At 24.3% G+C, this 18,245-nt stretch overlaps 2 protein-coding genes across 2 annotated transcripts; one reads left to right on the top strand and one right to left on the bottom strand.

Annotated features, from left to right (window-relative positions):
- Positions 1–305: 305 nt before the first annotated feature.
- Positions 306–1,940, bottom strand: LOC145832575 (E3 ubiquitin-protein ligase RNF126-like). The gene is made up of 2 exons (XM_082939889.1): positions 1,875–1,940; positions 306–599 (listed from the first exon to the last, which is right to left on the bottom strand). Exons 1-2 carry the CDS (start codon positions 1,938–1,940, stop codon positions 306–308), a joined length of 360 nt encoding a protein of 119 aa, XP_082796015.1.
- Positions 1,941–9,778: 7,838 nt separating this feature from the next.
- Positions 9,779–10,667, top strand: LOC145832574 (polyubiquitin-like). The gene is made up of 3 exons (XM_082939888.1): positions 9,779–9,881; positions 10,155–10,382; positions 10,555–10,667. Exons 1-3 carry the CDS (start codon positions 9,779–9,781, stop codon positions 10,665–10,667), a joined length of 444 nt encoding a protein of 147 aa, XP_082796014.1.
- Positions 10,668–18,245: the final 7,578 nt, after the last annotated feature.

Below are 18,245 nucleotides of genomic sequence, written 5' to 3'. Positions count from 1 at the left end.
TTATCAGTAAATAAATTTAGGGGTAAACCAGTTTTGTTTATTTGAAAATGTTTTATTAAATTTGGAAGACAATTTCTGCTAAGAATAATAACTACTATTACATGTTTTAAACTATTATTACTTATTAAGAAATATAATTTATTATCAGGAATGTGGTTTGTGAACAATTATTTAAAATATTATAAAAATTTCCTTACTACAAATTATTGAATTAATTTTCAAAAATATCTAAATTTAGTTCACTTACAAGAAAAAGAAAACTCTAATAAACAAGATTATTATTTTATTATGCAATCACACAATATTTACGCAAAACTGTGTCTGCATACAGGACATGTTTTGTGGTTAGCAAACCACCCTTCAATGCAAACTTGACAAAAAGTGTGCTGACCATCGCAGTCGAGACGCATCATATTTCTACCTATTCTAATGTCTCCCATGCATATCACACACTGATCACCAACAAATGACTGGTCAGCTTGAAATTGTTCGAACTGTTGACATCTTTCAGGCGTGAGGCCTTGTTCCTCCTCATTGCCAAATTGAAAGTTACCTACAATTCTTGCTGGTAAATTTGGTCTCATATCCTCAATGCGTCGCTGTAAATATACATATTGGCGTTGTAAATCAGCTTCAACTTTTTGATAGTTTAAAAGCTTTTTAAAACAACTTTTTTTACATTTTTGGTCTTTTCCCAAGTTGTTCTGCCGTTTCATTTCTTTTTTTAATGATTCTATATAAGTTTTTAACCCTCTTTGCAAACTTTCTACTCCTGTGTCTAGCTCAATTTCAACATTTATCAAGTCAAAATCATCTCTAACAGTTTGTAGTTTGTCTTGAATGTTTTGAAAAAATGCTTCAAGCATACGCTGACCTCTTGAAAGTACATCCTTTAAAATTATCTATTATTAGTAAACAACAAAATATTGATTTAAACATAAGTTTTTTCTTTTATTTAATACTTATTTTTCTACATAACAACTTTTGTTTGTCCTTTTTATGTATTTTACCGTCATCTATTTAAAATATTAGAATAATTTACGTGCATACTTTATACTTCTGTTGCTAACTTTATTTTATTGTAAAATGTCATTTTTTTAATAAAATATACAGTTGTGCTTTTTTAAAGTTATTTAAAGCAATTTTACTTACAAATACACACGTATAAGTGTGCCAAATACATAATTTGTTTGACTATTTCAACCTTATTTTTGCACTTTGTTCTTTGTATTCTTAATTTTTTATATTAAAAATACAACTTAGTATTAGTTTATATTCCTGTTATATAAAATTATACTAAACTGATACGTTTTGCTTATTTTAAGTAAATTAATAAGTATTCATTATTGTTATGAACACAATGGATTAGCACGTATTTAACAAGAAGTGCGTAAGAATAAATACAATTCTAAAACAAAAAAGGAAAATATTTTAGAAAAACTGTCTTAGAAATTTAACTAAGTTATTTCTTAACTAAATATAATACATCTACTTATATAAAAATTAAGTAGATCACGTTTTTGAACAACAGCTTTTAAGCTTATAAAAAAGCACAAAGTATGGAAAGTAAATATTAAGTAATTTAAAAAAAAGGCATAAAAAACATATGGTAATCCAGAAAATATTTTTGAAAATACTGTATGGTGGTAACTTAATTTAAGTGGTATTGAACTTTAAATTTTTTTAAACAAAAATGACTTTTAAGTGATGAATTTTAACTTTTGAAATTAAAAACTAATAAAATATTTTTAAAAACGCTTCGTAATTAAAAGTGCTATATTCAGAGAAAATTAGAACGACATTAAATATATATAAAAAAAAGTTGTTAAATGATATTAATAAAAACTAATAATAGGTATAAAAATTTTGCAAACCTCATATTCTGCTGAATTGTTACCATTAGACAGCACACCAACATTATTTTCTTCAACATTGTCCATATTTATTTTTATTATCTGTAAAATAAAGTTATAAACTATCTACACTATATAAAAATGAAGCGTATGTTTTAGTTTTAGTAAACGCTGTATATATTTTTTTATATAATGTTACCACTTTTTGAATAAAAAAAGTATTTTAACTCTCTTAAGTAATCCTGAATTTGTAAAAATACCTAATAAAAACTTAGTTAAGTTTATTGTAAATTATTAAAAGTCTAATTTAATAAAAAAACGCGGATAACCCTGAGTTTAAAAATAATTTTAAACTAGCCTGAGTTATCCTGAAATTCATGTACATTTATACTATCCTTAGTTACCCTGAGTAAACAAAGTATGAAGAAACCTTTTACTACAAAGTTACAGAGACTAATTAACTAAAAAAAAAATTATTTATTTTTTGGTAAAGCCATTTTTGTAAGTATATTTTCGTAGGTTCTTTTTCAAAAAACTATTGTTTTAGGGTAGATTCTAATATGCACGAAGGGTCACTTTTGCCTGTAGACACTTGAGCACGAGTTGAAAAAGTTTTAGTTTAGTTTTTATAAATTCTAACCTATTTTTTTTCCTCTCACTATTACATCTAACCATCTGTGGGTAACCTTTTTCGGTTTGTTTTTAGTTATATTTTCTAGTCTTTTTTTAATTATTTTTACTATTACTGTTACCCCTAACCCTTACCATTGGTGCGTATAATTTTTTTTTTCTTTTTGTTTTATTTATATATATATATTTCTTTACATCCGTGCCAAAATGAAGCTTCGTGCAAAAGTGATCCGTCGTGTAAAAGTGATATTTCGTGCGAAAATGTCCCTTCGTTTAAAAATTCTTAGTGCATATTTAAACTCTCCCATTATTTTATTTTCTCTACTCTTTCATATTTTGATAGGTTAATTTTGAGCCATTTTTAATTCGACATTCTAGTAAATAAATTCACTTTCACCGCACACAAGGAGGTTGTAACCCTTAACTTTACAAAATTAAATTTTTATTTATATTCTAGCACAGGGGTCAGCAGGCAATTGGTGCACGAGGGCCGAATTCCAATATTCAAATTATTCGCGGGCGTTTTAGTTTTAGTAAAATACAATTAGTCAATTGGTTTTAGTTAAAGTCACATTAAAAAAAATTTAACTTTTAATAAGTTTATACTTGTAATGACTTTTAGGTACAAAAAAAAACCTATTTAAATTATAAACATTTTTAATAAAATTTACATAGACTTATATACTTAATTAAAAAATATATGCCCAATTTTAAGCAGTTAATAAGTTTTATAATTTACTTCCAGCCTAAAAATCTGTAATAACCGAGCATGAAAAACATTTATGATAGATTTTTTTATACTTTTGATGTAATTGAGTACTTTTTCATGATATTAAAATAATAACCTTTAAAATTTACTCTTGCAAGTTTAGGGTAAGAAACTGTGTTAAATAAACATTAAAAAAAATATTAAAAAGAATATGTGAAGTTACTTTTACTGTGTTTTTTATAAAAAAAAAAATTTGAAGATGACAAATTTTTTTTAACTATATGATAGATTTTTTGAGTCAGATATAAATTTTACTATTAAAATTTTTAAAAACTTCAGGTTCTTATGTTAAATTTCATATTCTTAGATTCCAGATTTTTTTAGCATAAATTGTCAAGTTTTTTGTCTTTCCAGGTTTTCAAAATTTTCGGCAACCCTGTTTAATCAAGATTAAAAACCCAACTAAAACTTCCTCATCATAGAAAAGTTCATAATATGTAACTACAAAGAATTACAATTAATAAATTCGCTACAGTCATGAAAACTATTCTATGAATTTAAAAATTTTTTCTAAATATTTAAAAAAAAATCTAAACACATGAGTTTTTAAAAATGTTTTAAACAGGGTAATCTAATCTGAGTTTTAAAACTTTCCAAACTAGCCTGTTTTTTTGACAATTCTGATGAAATAGTCTTAAAATAAAAAAACAACCAAATTTAGTAACAGTAAAATAAATATATATCGTAAAAAAAATATCATTAGTCAGTTTGAATGGAAAGATAACTTTCTAAAGCAAAAAAATATTATTAGGCTACTTACAATGTACAAAGTCTTACTTTTTATTGAGCATTATAGCAATTATTTATTAAAAATAAAAAAAGCTTTTAAATATAGTTGATGTGAAGTATAAGACAAATATATAGATGGATCTGAACATACTTAATTCTTACATATAGAAACAATACTAATAAAGACTATGCTTAACTTAGTAATAAATAAAAAAGTGGTTCAAAAAATGAGCATCTGTGTAGTATTTTTGTGAGCATATGAGTTAATTTAAAGTGCACAGTGTATATTGAAAATATACTGGGCCGCAGTTTTAGTTAAACTAGAATTTAAATAATCTATAGGTTTTAGCTACAGTCACCTTAAACAAAAATTAGTTTTAAATGACTTTTAGGTACACAAAAAATGCCTTTTTAGATTATACACATTTTTAAATAAAGTTTACATTGACTTATAAACTTTATTCTTAAAAAAAACTATGTACCATTTCAAGCAGTTAATAAGTTTTATAATTTACTTCCAGCCTAAATATCTATAATAACTGAGCATGAATAACATTTATGGCTAACTTTTATACACTTTTGATGTAATTGAAGACTTTTTCATGATTTAAAGTTGATTCCTTTGAAAATTGTTTTTGCATATCAAATAACTTGCACTCTCTATAAATATTGGTAACTATATATATAAAAAAAAATTTAGTACTTATTTGAATTGTAAAGAAATAAAACAAGTATTTTAACATATTTAATGATGTTATTTAATAAAATACCTTATTAGTAACTAGTTAGTATTTTTTAAGTTGCTACCACTTTAAGCAAAATTGTCTGAGTTACATAAAACCAAATTAAGTTTACTGAAAGTTTAAAAATCCAAAAAACTTTTTATTAATCAGGGTTGCCAAATTTCTCCAGGATTTTAAAGTTTCTCCAGGTTTTTAAAAATACATAATTTTAGGTCTATTTTTAGGTTAAAGTCAAGTTTAAGGTAAGAAACTGTGATAAATAGTTTAAAATACATAAAAAAAATAAATTGTAAAGCTACTTTAACTGTGTTTCAAAATTAAAAAAATTATAAAGATGACAAAAATGTTTATCTATATGACAGATTATTTGAGTCAAATCTAAATTTTACTATTTAACATGTATATTTTTTTAAATTCCAAGTATTTTTTAAGTTAAATTTGAAAGTTTCTCAGATTTCAAGTATTTCCAGGTTTTTTTAGTACGAATTGTCAAATTCCTGGTCTTTCCAGGTTTTAAGACTTTTGGCGACCCTGGTTAATCAAGCTTAAAAACCCAACTAAAACTTCATAATCATAGAAAAGTTCATAATATGTAACTAAAAATAATAACAATTATAAAATACGCAACAGTCATAAAAACTATTCAATAAATTCAAAATATTATTCTAAATATTTGAAAAATAAATCACACACCAGAGTTTTCCAAAATATCTTAAACAGGTTAAACCTAATCTAAGTTTTTAAAATTTCCAAACTAGCCTCTTTGTTTGACATTTCTGATAAAATAAAATTCTTAAAATTTAGAAATAATCAAGTTTATTAACAGTCAAATATATATATATCATAAAAAAAACATGTAATAAATCAGTTTAAATGAACAGTTAAGTTTCTAAGACATAAAAAAATTACTAAGCTATTTATGATATACAAAAACTAACTTATTATAGAGAAATATAGCAGCAAAGACTTATTTTGAAATAAAATAAAGTATTTAAAAATAGTAAATTTGAAGTATAACATAAACTTATAGGTGCATCAGTACATACTTATTATTACATGAACATACAACACTGATAACGATTATGCTTAAATTACACTTTGTCTAACCGAAGTATAAAATAAAAATCTGGTTCAAAAAATAAGCCTCTGTGTATTACTATTGTGGGCATATGAGTTAATTTAAAGTGCACAGAAACTTCAAAAAATGAAATTGTGTCAAAAAAAAACTTAACTTTTTTTATTATGTTATTTTCAATATTTTTGTGTACAGTCAAATGTAGCATACAGCGATAACACATTTATAAGACAAACAAGGTACAAATTAAATGTTAGACAAAATTCCTAAAATTTAAAGAAATTATATTTAAATGATTACTGTGCATTACAGGAAAGACTATGATAGTTCCTGCATAATGTTTTGCTTACAAAGGATGTAAATGATAAAACAATAAAATAGTCGGTCATTTTACTTAAAACTACCATTATTACTTAAATAGAAAATATTTAGTTTTTCCTTTGTTATTTAAACATAACATGTGTCAAACAACATTTTTGTGTGCAACTGATGTCCCTTAAAAAGAATGTAAACAGTTCAAGGGATGTTAAAGGTTTTTAGGAACTTATTTTCTGGTATTTTCAAATTCCAGATTTTTCTAATTCTATCAAGCCTAAATTGTTAAACTTCAAATGTTTCTATAATTTAAAGTTTTTTGGCAAGGCTGATTGTTTAAAGTTAAATGTATACAAATAATATAAATAGTTCTTCAAATAATAGCAGCTGAAAGACTTAAAACTTGTTGTATTTTAAATTTAATCCAAGTCTGTGAGTTGAACAAAACACATATCATGAGTTTACTTTGTGACTCTACAAAGCAAAAAAGGCCAGGTTGAGTGAGCAAAAACTAGCCTGATACCAAAAAATAAAAAAAAACAATTTACCCAAAAACTGAGAAAAGTGCCTAAATTGGTCTGAAATTTTAAAAATCTCCAAGCTAGCCTGATAAATCTAAAGCTGGGGCAATCTTAATCTGTATATTTACTAAAGTTTGGAGGTTCTTTATTATTTTGATTAATATGTAATATTGATTAAAAACATATAGACTTCATAAACTTTATTATTCCTAAATTGTAAAGAAACTAAACTTTAGTTAATTAATCTGTGCATTATTTTTTTATCAATGGTATACATTTGCAATTAATCTATTTACCTAAAAGGTAAATAAATAATTTGCTGAATCAAGTACTTTTAACAATTTTTTTACCAATTTTTTGTTGCTATTGTACAATGAAACTTATCATAAAACTGAAATAAAAAAAAACACTGCTAGAATGCTAATCTATCTTTTTACATTTTAAAGCCAAATTAGTAAAGTTTTTAAATTGTTTTTAAATGTTATACAGGGACTTAAAATGAAATTAATCAAATTACCGGAAAATAGTCTAACTTAGAAAATTAAATTTAAAAAGTAAGACAAGTTTCGTCCAAGTAAAGGAAACTATGTTATTTTTGTGAAAAAACTATGATTATATTAGTAAATATAAAATATTAAGCTAAACTGTTCGAACTTAATTTTACTTAAAACCGGTAATATAGTTATAACTATAAAACTTTCAATTTTGTTTTGTAAAAGCTAAATGTTTTTTGATTTTTAGACTGACTTTTTGGTAAATTTATATTATAAAGATGAAATACAAGTAGTTTAAACATAAAAAAGACACATACTTTTAAAAAGCAATAAAAATACAATTTTTATTTGACTTTTTGTTCGTTAGCGACAACCTGAAGATTAAAAATAGAAGTAATTTTAGAAAAAGATTACTATTTATTTTATTTTTTTAGAAGTGCACTGTCGACAATTTTTCAAGTAGATTTTTTAAATAAATATTAGATAAATTACTATTTAATTTTTTTAATAGTTTTTAAAAGAGCACTGTTTATGATTTCCTCAAATAGCTTGTATTAATAAGTATTACGAAATGTATTTTCAGAAAAAGCTTCGTACATCCAAAAAAATAAAAAACTTGATAGAAAAAAATATCCAATGAAAATAAAATAAAAAACTAAATTAATTCACTTAACATCAATTAAAATATATAAACATCGTTCAAGCAATATACCGAACTAACAGTAGAAATAGTTTAATTAAATAACTTGTTTGCTATTTTGGTTTGCCTTTCACACGAAAAGTACACAAGTTGTAGAATTTGAACAATTTTTTTCAAAAAGAATTAAAGATTTCATAAATGATTAAAAAAGCAGCTAGTAGCTTAGTTATTTACGTAAAAAGGAGACTAAAAAAGATGACAATGAAAGTCTATAAAAGTGTTGATAAATTTGATACATGTTTTAACTTTTAGAACTACATACTATGGTATTATTAGTAATAAAAAAACCTTAAAATACTGAGTTATGAAGAAAATTACTAGTTAGTTAACGATAACACTTAAAATCACTAAATATGTTTTATCTATGTTCTATTTTGTTACATATTTTTCACAAGTTAGCATCAGTTGTTCTTAAGTTCTAGTTACTAAGCCTCTGATTGGCCATAAAGAAAGTTGGCTCTGATTGGCTAAAAAAGTAGAAGTGCAAATATGAAACTGTCAATAAAATTATTTTTTTTTTATGAAATCAGAAATGTTAGTTTTTTCTTTAAAAAAGTGGTTGAAACTTCTGTGATTGGCGAGAAAAAGGTAAAATAGTATTTTTCTCAAGAAATTAAAAAACATGCACATTTTCAGACACAAATATAACAACTAAAGTCTAGCAGTCAAAAAGAAAAACTAAATGATAAACTGTATTCTGGTGTATGACTCGATATAATAAAGGTATTTTCGTACACCAGGTCATTAAACCAAATTTATGAGCGTTTTTTTTCGTTTATTAACCAATAACATATACAAAAACAAAACTGATTAAAATGACCAATAAAAATTTTTTTCAAATAATAAAGTTAATCAATTTGTCGTTAATACATAAAAAATGTGTATCTTCAGCTACATAATTTATGTATATCTAAGTTTAAATATATATTTGAATTCTGTGTCGTTTTATGTTGTCTTTCAATAACCGTAGGACTGTAGAAAGTTGTGCTTAAGAATTGAACTTTGATAGTTTGTAGTTTTCAGTGTATTTTCTACATTATCTTAAACTACAAAACGAAAGTTATTTTAAACCTTAGTTAGACCCATATGATGTTGGAAGATCATCACAAGCATTACTTTCCAAGTTTTTTTCTTTTTATTTATTCTTTAAACTCGAAATGCTTTTCTTATTCATTGTGCCATTTTACATTTAATTTTGATAGAAAATGTGTATTTGGTAAAACAATACCCTTTAAAAATAATTGATTAAACTAATATTTTCATATTAAATCCTTCACTCAACAAATATTATTTATAAATCCTTTTTTTTGATTCTTTTTAACAGGAATTATTGATAGAACATTTTATTTTGTTCTGTAAATACTTGCTTTTACTTTGTTGTTTAAATCAAGTTTATGTAAATCATGTATTTTCTAAAACCATAATAACACTAATGCTCTGATCAGCCGCTGGTTTCAATGGGCGAAAATTTTAAAATGATCATTTTAAAGCACTGTTGTAATTGAACTACTTTGAATATATTTTGAATATAACACAATAAGTAGATTTTATTTAGTTGTAAATGTGATTAAGGGAGAGTTATATGTCTTATATTTTCTGTTAGTATAGTATAAACGACTAAATAAAATTATACTTTTTGTAAATTAAGTATTATATTTTTTAGTTAACATTTATTAATAGTAAAAATTAAATTTCTTTAGTTACATTTTTATTTAAATTGCAGCAAATAAAATAAATATAGCTTTAGATTTTAAATACTTTACTAATAACTTAGTCATTGAAAAAGACTACATTTAAGTTTAATTTAGTTAGTTGCCATCACTTTGCGATACTAATATTGCAATGTTAACATATTATACTATTGAATTTAATTCTCAAACAAATTTATAATAATTTCCTCTATTTCTAATTTAAATTTTTAAAACAGCGAATTTAGTTAAACGTAAGCAATGCAGATTTTCGTAAAGCTTATTGTTCAAAAAACCATTTCATTAGAAGTTGAACCTACTGATACACTTGAAGCTGTTCAAGATTTAATCTGGACTAAAGCAGGCTCGTTATATGGTTTTATTTAAAATATCTAACTGTAGCAACAAATAACTAATATTGAGTTCAAATGCAGCATATGTTTTTCCTCAAAATAAAAGGTTATTATTAACTGAAAAATACTTTATTCATTTGACAATACATACAATAATATTTTCAACCACTTAAGTTATCAGGAATATTAATTTTGTTAAAACCATTTTTTTTAGTATTTCAACTATCGCACTTTACTGTTGTTATTATTCAATTTTGTTTTAGTTTGAAAATATTTAACTTCAGGTATCCATCCAGATGATCAACGTTTACTTTTTGCCGGAAAACAATTGCGTCCAGGAACACAATTGTTTGAATACAACATCAAGAATGAATCCACTCTTCAGTTGGTGTTGAGACTTCGTGGTGGAATGCAAATATTTGTGAAGACATTGACCGGTAAAACCATCACATTGGAAGTTGAAAAATCACATACAGTTGCATCTGTCAAAGGAAAAATTCAAGCAAAGACAAGTTTGTGATTTGGTTTAAACTTGCAAGGAAGTGTATATATATTTATGTAATATTTAGGAACTTGTTTACAAATACTCATGAATCAACTTCAACTTTTTATTGCTAATAACTGATATAGTAAAGCTGGTAAATATGAATTGAATTAATAGAGTTAATTTTGTGTACGTATTAGATACTCCAGCAGACAGCCAGAAATTGATGCTTGGAACTAAAACATTATACCAAGATAGGTGGACTCTTCTTGATTACAACATGCAGAAAGAATCTACAATTCATATGTACTAAACTATATTTTTAGCATTGTTGTTTTATATATGTTCATTTGAAATAATATTAAGTTTACTTAAAATTCTGTTTTAATTGCCTGTATTTTAGTTTTCATTCCTATCATTGCTTACAAAACTGTATTTAGTTGTTTGTTTAAATAAGAAAGCATTAAAATCTTGTCCAACTTAACTTTTAGATATTATTTTTTCTTTACAAATTTTGTATAATAAATTAATTTAAAGATTAGGTCTTGTCTAACAAAACTAAGCATAGAAATTTGATTTAAGTAGTATTTATTTGCTGTTGTACGTAGACATCCTAAATTAATCATCTTCTAATAATTTAAAACTTAATCGGATGTAAGATAACTTCTCTATTTAGAACGATATTAATTGATTTCAATAAGGTTCAGTGCTATGCAGGACTAATCTTTACTACTTATTCAAACAAGTAGTCTAATAATTATCGTTCAAAATTCAAAATCTATTTAATTATTGGTTAAAGTGTTGATGGTATTGTAATTGCTTATGTTTAATGAGCTTACTTATTCAAGCGAAACCTATATTTATAAATAAACAAGAGTAAAAATAAACTATAATAAATCACATTATAAAAGGTATGTGATTAAAAGCGTACTATTTATAGATAAACCTTTAAAAAATGACATGATAAAAATACCATAAGCTGTTATGTAGGTTTTAATTAACTGAACTAATAAATTATTTCTACAACGTTTGAGCAACTTAGTTTTATTCGCGTGTAAAACAAACTTTCTTTTTGTTACTGCTGCATAATTAAGTGCGCCTTCTTAATTTGCTGTTATTCCTGAACACTCTGAACTAATAAGATACTTTTTACAAGTACATATTGTTTAATAAAGAAAATAAATAATAAATCTAACTTTTAAATGTCTACCTGTATTTGATACAAATATGATTTAAGAAAATATGACATAAGTAGAAATATGATTTTTTTTTAATGTTTTTGGCAATTTTATCTAAGCTTTGTGGTTTTTTTTCAAGTCAAATATGTCTGTCGTATTGTAAAAGTTTTTATCAGAATAAAAACTTAACAAGTTTTATGAGTTTTGAACTATTTATTTTTTTTTAGTATTAGCACGAGTTGAGTTATATTTAAACTAACAAACCAAGTTTTTTTTAATTGATTTGCTCAATTACAACTTTTTTTAGAAATTAAGTTATTTTTATTTTATCTAACTCAGCAAAAAAATACATTTTTATTTTTAGCATACTTTTAATTTTAATTTATATCAATTATAAGTTTGTTTAAATGTTTTAAGATCATATTTTTCATTTAGTTTGAACTAATAGTTGCTTGTTAATGTTGTTAGGTTCGAAAATTGTACAGCAGTAGACTCTTTGAATAATTAGTAGTAAACTTAAATTTTAAGTATTTTACCGAAGTTCTTATTAAATATTAATGATAACATAGATTAATGTTCATTTTTTTATGCGTTCTGCCACATTTAGTGACGTCATTTAATTTTTACACACAGAAAATAAAACCTAGTATCTAATATATATAAATCAGTTTTTCTTTAAATTTACATTCATGTAATTATCAAGATAATTGTATCTAATTTTAAAAGTCACATTAATGTGCCTAGAGATATCTTATTTAAAAAATCAATTTAAAACTTTAACTAGTTTTTTAAAAATATTAGCTCTAATGTTTAATAATTAACTGTGTAACTTCCGAAAAAAATCAAATTAAACCTTGGCTAAGTACTTCATAATTAGCATTATTTTAATGTTTGAAGAAATTCAAATGAACTTTGTTCAGCTTTTTCTATGATAAATTCATTAATGATTTAAAAACAGAATTAAGCTAAAAGAGCAATAAACCATCAAAGAACTTTAATTTATAGTTAGAGTTAAAATTTATGCTTTAACTAGTCCTTTATTACCTTAAGTATTCAAAACATAAAACCTTTAGGTATGCAATAGAATAAATTGTTTTAAAAGATTTATTTTTTTGTATACACAAAATTTTTACTAATTAAAGATTTTTTTTTAATTAGCACTGAGTGATATAGTAAAAGTATTGTTTCAATTTCACTAAGTTTTTAAATACAGTAGTATAATGAAAACACCATTTTATCTATGTTTATTCCTAAAATTAAAACCTTTATAATTCTTATCATCAACGGTAACTTGTTGGGTCTCTTGAAACATATCTCCTTTTCTCGAAGCAGTTATAAAACTGCTGCACAATTTAACACCTCGTTCAGCAACGTCATTGACAACACTCATGTAACTAACTATTATTTTGGCGTCGTGGTAACGTTTGTTCTTAATCTATTTTTCTGAGGGTTTTATTAGAAAAATATGATTACAGCCTAGGTTTAAAAAACAGTTTATGAATTACTTCAAACAAATTCTGCTAGATCTCTTTTCTGTCTTTCCTCAGTCGCCCAATATGTTATTTTAAGCAACTGGTCTTTATTTCAGTATTCAATCTGATCTTGCGTTATTTCTAAATTTAAAGCATCAGGAACCTTAGATAATACTTAGCTTTTATTGATAGATAGGTATTATTTTCAAACAAAAATGAACTAGTTCTTCAAAAAGATGCCAGAGATGGCGTTTTATTACATTAAAAGTAGAGATTGCACTAACTTATCAGTATTGTTGTAATTTTGAATTTTGTTTATTGATTTTAAGTATTTTCCATGAGCTACTGATGCTACAGGAAGTCCAAAAGGGAATGTAGCAAATCATGCAAAAATAAATAAAGCGTTAAAGTTTCTCAAATGATGGGTTTCAATTGTGTTTTTTTTGAAAGCAGAACTATCTGAAATGCGTAGATGACTTTGCTCATCACCTAGCTTTATAAACAGCTCTTGAACGTTGATTAGTGATGCAAGAGAGGGTTTAATTCCGATGTAAATTAGGGCCTTTTCAACAAACTCTTTATTATCATCACGTAGAAGAGATAACTTTCCAAGAGATTGACACTTTAAATTAACTTAAAAATAAAACTCTTTAAAAAAGTTCCCGTTAAATTGTAACTACATTTAATCAAAATATTTATTAAAACTTTTAAAACTTTCTATCTCGGGAGTTTTAAGACTATCTATGGCTAGATAATTTAGTAAAAAGATAAAAAAATCTAAATTCTTTGTTTTGTGAATAACCTTTTTTTAGTTATCAAGCTTTTAAAAAGTATTTTATAACATTTAGATACAATTTTTCAATTAAAAATAAGTAAAATTTTGATGAAAAATAAAAACATGCTTAATAACTAAGTGTTTTCAATATAATAATAATTAAAAGTAATTAGGAATTTTAATAAATGATTAAAAGTATCGAAAGAATAAATTAAGTGCTACATAAGATATAGAAGTAAAAGCTAGTATTTTAAAAACTATATAGGATGAAAACAAAATTAAAAAAATCATATATAGTTTTTAAATAATAATGTTTTGTTTATGTAAAACATCAGGTAGTACTTATAGAGGATTTAAACAAACATTAGATTTATTTGAATCTGAGCTACTTTACACATTATAGAATTTGAAATGAAAAGCAAAAAATAATAGTTCAAAGACTTTTTTTAAATTTATGGCTATAACTAAAACTAGAACTGTAACCTGCAAAAGTTTTTTTTTTGAATGTTGACCCGCAACCACAGAATAGCTTTCTACCCCTGCCTAGTATGATTTTATGCTACAAGTATTTCTTTTAGTTTTCGTGATCTAAATTCTACTTAGTTTTGTAAAAAATTTCCGGCCGGTTATTTTACTCTGTAGACCGGTGGTGGTAAAGCTTTCGACTCGATATTCTTTTTAAATATTTCTTACTTAAGTAAATATAATTTCCGAAAAGATTTTTTTAAATAACTTAATTTCATAACCTAATTTGTTTATATTACGACAATTACGACTTTAATTAATACTTATGTTTATACATTTGTTTATTTACATTTATTTTATCAAAAATAATAAAACATCTAAAGCTCAAACAAACAAAGAAGGTAAAATAAAACAAAATAAAACTAATTAAAAGAATTATTTTTAAATTAAGTATAATTTCGATCAGTAGCTTGTAAAAATGACATTACAATTGTTTCGTTTCTTTCATCAATTAAACTTTTAAACGGCTTTTAAAATAAATAATTGAAATAGTTTTATTATCGAACCGATAAGTTATGCCGATAGAACTTTAACAATTTTTCTGGCTCATAAAGTTAAATGTCAACTTTAAGTGGACTACTTAATTTTTAAGAAAATGACAACGTAAGAACTGCGGTAAATAATTTTCTTTTAGCTTTCGACATAATGTATCAACAACTTAGGAAATTCAAAGTTTTGTCTTATAGATAAGAACTATAGACCATTATAAAGCTTTTACTAGGAAAAAGATAATAAAAAAAGAAACCATTGTTTGAAAACAGTTTTGTTTTAAATTATTTTTTTTTATAAACTATCTAAAACACTAAAAATTCGTAAAATTTAGTTTACTGAAATTAAATAAACATTTATTAACAAGTTAATTTAGTTTTTTGATAGCTATAGAGCAAAACGTTGTTTTTCTTTTTAATTTTATACTACTTTTATGTTAACTCATTTGTAAATCTGAACTATCGACTAAATAGTTTTATCATCCGCAAACTAGCCTAAACTAAGAAAGTTCTGCAGTGAAAAAGTGTTTTATTTAAAAAATTAAAATCTAGCTCTTATTTTTTTCTATATTCTTAACTTTTTTATTTTTACTTTAAACGCAAAAAAAAAAAATTATAACCACACTTAGTGGACCAATACCGCGCTAAGCTTTAAATATGGCGTAAATACCAGTATTAATCAGCATTTGTGGCTTACACAATTATTTTTCTTATTTAGAACCATATTAAGTTAGTTATAATTTTTGAAATAATTAAACATAACGTTTTAAAGATATTTATAAGATCTAAAGGATAAGTTATATATTTGTATCATAATACAAGTTTATTTTGTTTTTGAAATTAGGCAAGTTAAACTATATTTTTATAATTTTTTTTTGTTGTAACAGCTTGTCATATTTTTTAATTCTTAAATAGAAAACTTTATATTTAAAAATCATTATTACTAAATATAGTCATTAAACCATAAAAAAACTAAGTACAACCGCGTTACATGTGATTAAATCGATGACCGAATTTGACAAATAGGGTTGTTAATAAAATAATCGACATCATTTCAACTAATACACTTTATTTTCTACATATAATCAATTTCTTAAAAATCTTGTTAAATAGTAGTAATAAACTTATATATCGTAATGAACTACTAAATATTTCTAAAATAAATAACGAATCGTTGAGTTACAAAGCTTTATTTTAGAATTTATAAGAACTTTTAACGAAATTCAAACACAATTAGAAGCATAACAAGTGCTTAAAAGAAAAATAATTGTTAATTTAGTTATCGGAAAAAGCTTTTATAATACCGAAAAGAGATAACAAACTAAAATAATCTTTTTCATAGCTTAAGTTGATGGAACTTTTTTTTTCTAAGTTAATCTTTTCTAAACAAAGGACACATGTAAACTTCTGCATAAAGCTATGAAGTCTGCTTCTTGAAGTGAGGTACAGATAATTCTTCATCTACATCCTTCTTCAAATCAGCACCAGTATCACGTGTACTGAGTGAGGAATGGTCTGTCATTATAAACATTTAGTTTAATATTTATCATTTGTTAATAGGAAACTTAGTTTAAATAGTAATAAATTTTATTGTCTAAGTATTTTTAAAAATTATTTAAGCCATACTTTTTGTTTTGTATAAACAGTAAAAGACTATCTTTAACTCAGCAGGTGTTTAAAATTTTGAATATTGTTATATATTTTGTTATATGGTAAAAATTAAAAATTAAACGGTTAAAATTACATTAAAAAAAGCGTTTTATTTTATGTTTTTATTTAATTTGCGGATATAAACATTTAATACAATAAAACTTGGTATACATTTATCTAAGTTCAAACACAAAACACTTTCCTGGTCTCCATACAATAAAAATGGGATGATAAATCTTGAATCTGATTCACAAAAATGCATCAAATTAAACTTTAATTGTTGCGATATTTCTTATGCGTCTTACCTCAATAGACTAAAACAAACTTAAAATAAAACTTTTAGAAAACAATAGGTTTGAATTTAACCAAGTTACTTTTTTTAACTAATTAACAATGAAGCTATATTTAATTTACAAATCATTTTTGAATTTTATAGAAATAATTGTTTACTGAGAAGAAACACAGAATTTCTATGCAGACATCAATTAAGTACTGATGTTTGTTATTGTTTTATCGTTTAGATGAAATTCGGATGAAGCTATCACATGAATAATTTTCAAATCAAAAAAATTAAAATCTTCTATTAAAGTAAAATAAAAATTGATTTACTAAAATTTTTATCAGCATTTTCTAAAGATTCACTTAAATAAACAAAAAAGACTTGGCTTATTTAAAAATTATTATTTTAAATATTTAGTTTTAGTTTTAAAACTTTTTTTATGTGCTTTCCGCATGGAACAACAAGGTTTTTTTTTGTGTTAGATAAATAAATTTTTGGGCTTTCTAATAATTAAGGGGCTTTTAGTTTTTAACTTTATTTTTTATCATTTAATTTATTGGTTTTTTTTTACTACTGTAAATAACTTTTTATTTTTTACATTATAAACCTTGACAAAAGAACAGAATTAAATTATAAAATAGTATATATCTTAAAATTTTGCAAAAGAAATGCATAAACTTTCTTAAATTTATTATTTAAGAGTATATGTTTGCTGACAAAGGATTGGTTATGAAAGCGGCTGAAAGTGTATATTTTTTACTGTATGAATATGAGTTATGATTTTTGATCAATGTTGAAATCTTGGATAAATCTTCAAAAGGTTTTTAAGAGTTTCACAAACCAACTTCTACATTTTTGGATAAGTATATAGAGTTGATGTTTGTTCAAAAACTAAACAGTCTTTAAGTTTAATTTGTAGGTTTTAACTTTTGACATTATGGTGTGTTCCAAACGATATTAATCAGTATGAACCCTATTTAATATAGAACTACGTATTGACTATGTTGCTGATTTTTGCATCAGACTCTATGACATTCTTGACTTAAGCTGCTGAAAATTTCTTTTGAATTTGCAGAGAATCTATTTTGTTTGTGAGAAGTTTAAGTAAATGATAAATTTGAAGATGATGAATATGTGTTTACTGTTGCGTTGTAGAGTATCATAGATTATTGACAAAAGTTAACGATATTGTTGATGATATAAAGGTTTAAGGACAAGTTAGGACGTTCTGAATTGCTTCTTTTCCAAAGCGTAAAAAAGTTTACTAGTATAAGGTTTTATGTTAGTCTTTAAACTTTAAACTGTGATTTTTTTCAAACAATGTGAGTTTCTTTTAGTGGTTTTTTACTTTCGTCTTTTTCCGATGTGGGTTTCAGCTCAAGTTGCCAGGCTTTTAAATCAGCGTAGGACAATATAATACAATAATAAAAAACTAAAATCACAGAAAACTTTATAACTACATACTATCAGTATATTTGGCGTATAACATTTATAATATGTAAAATTATGATTTTTTTTTACTT

The sequence above is a fragment of the Thalia democratica genome, chromosome 3 (assembly GCF_965202585.1).
Source record: "Thalia democratica chromosome 3, ktThaDemo2.hap1.1, whole genome shotgun sequence".
In the NCBI taxonomy this organism is placed as follows: domain Eukaryota; kingdom Metazoa; phylum Chordata; class Thaliacea; order Salpida; family Salpidae; genus Thalia; species Thalia democratica.
This window is presented reverse-complemented; position numbering and strand designations above follow the sequence as displayed.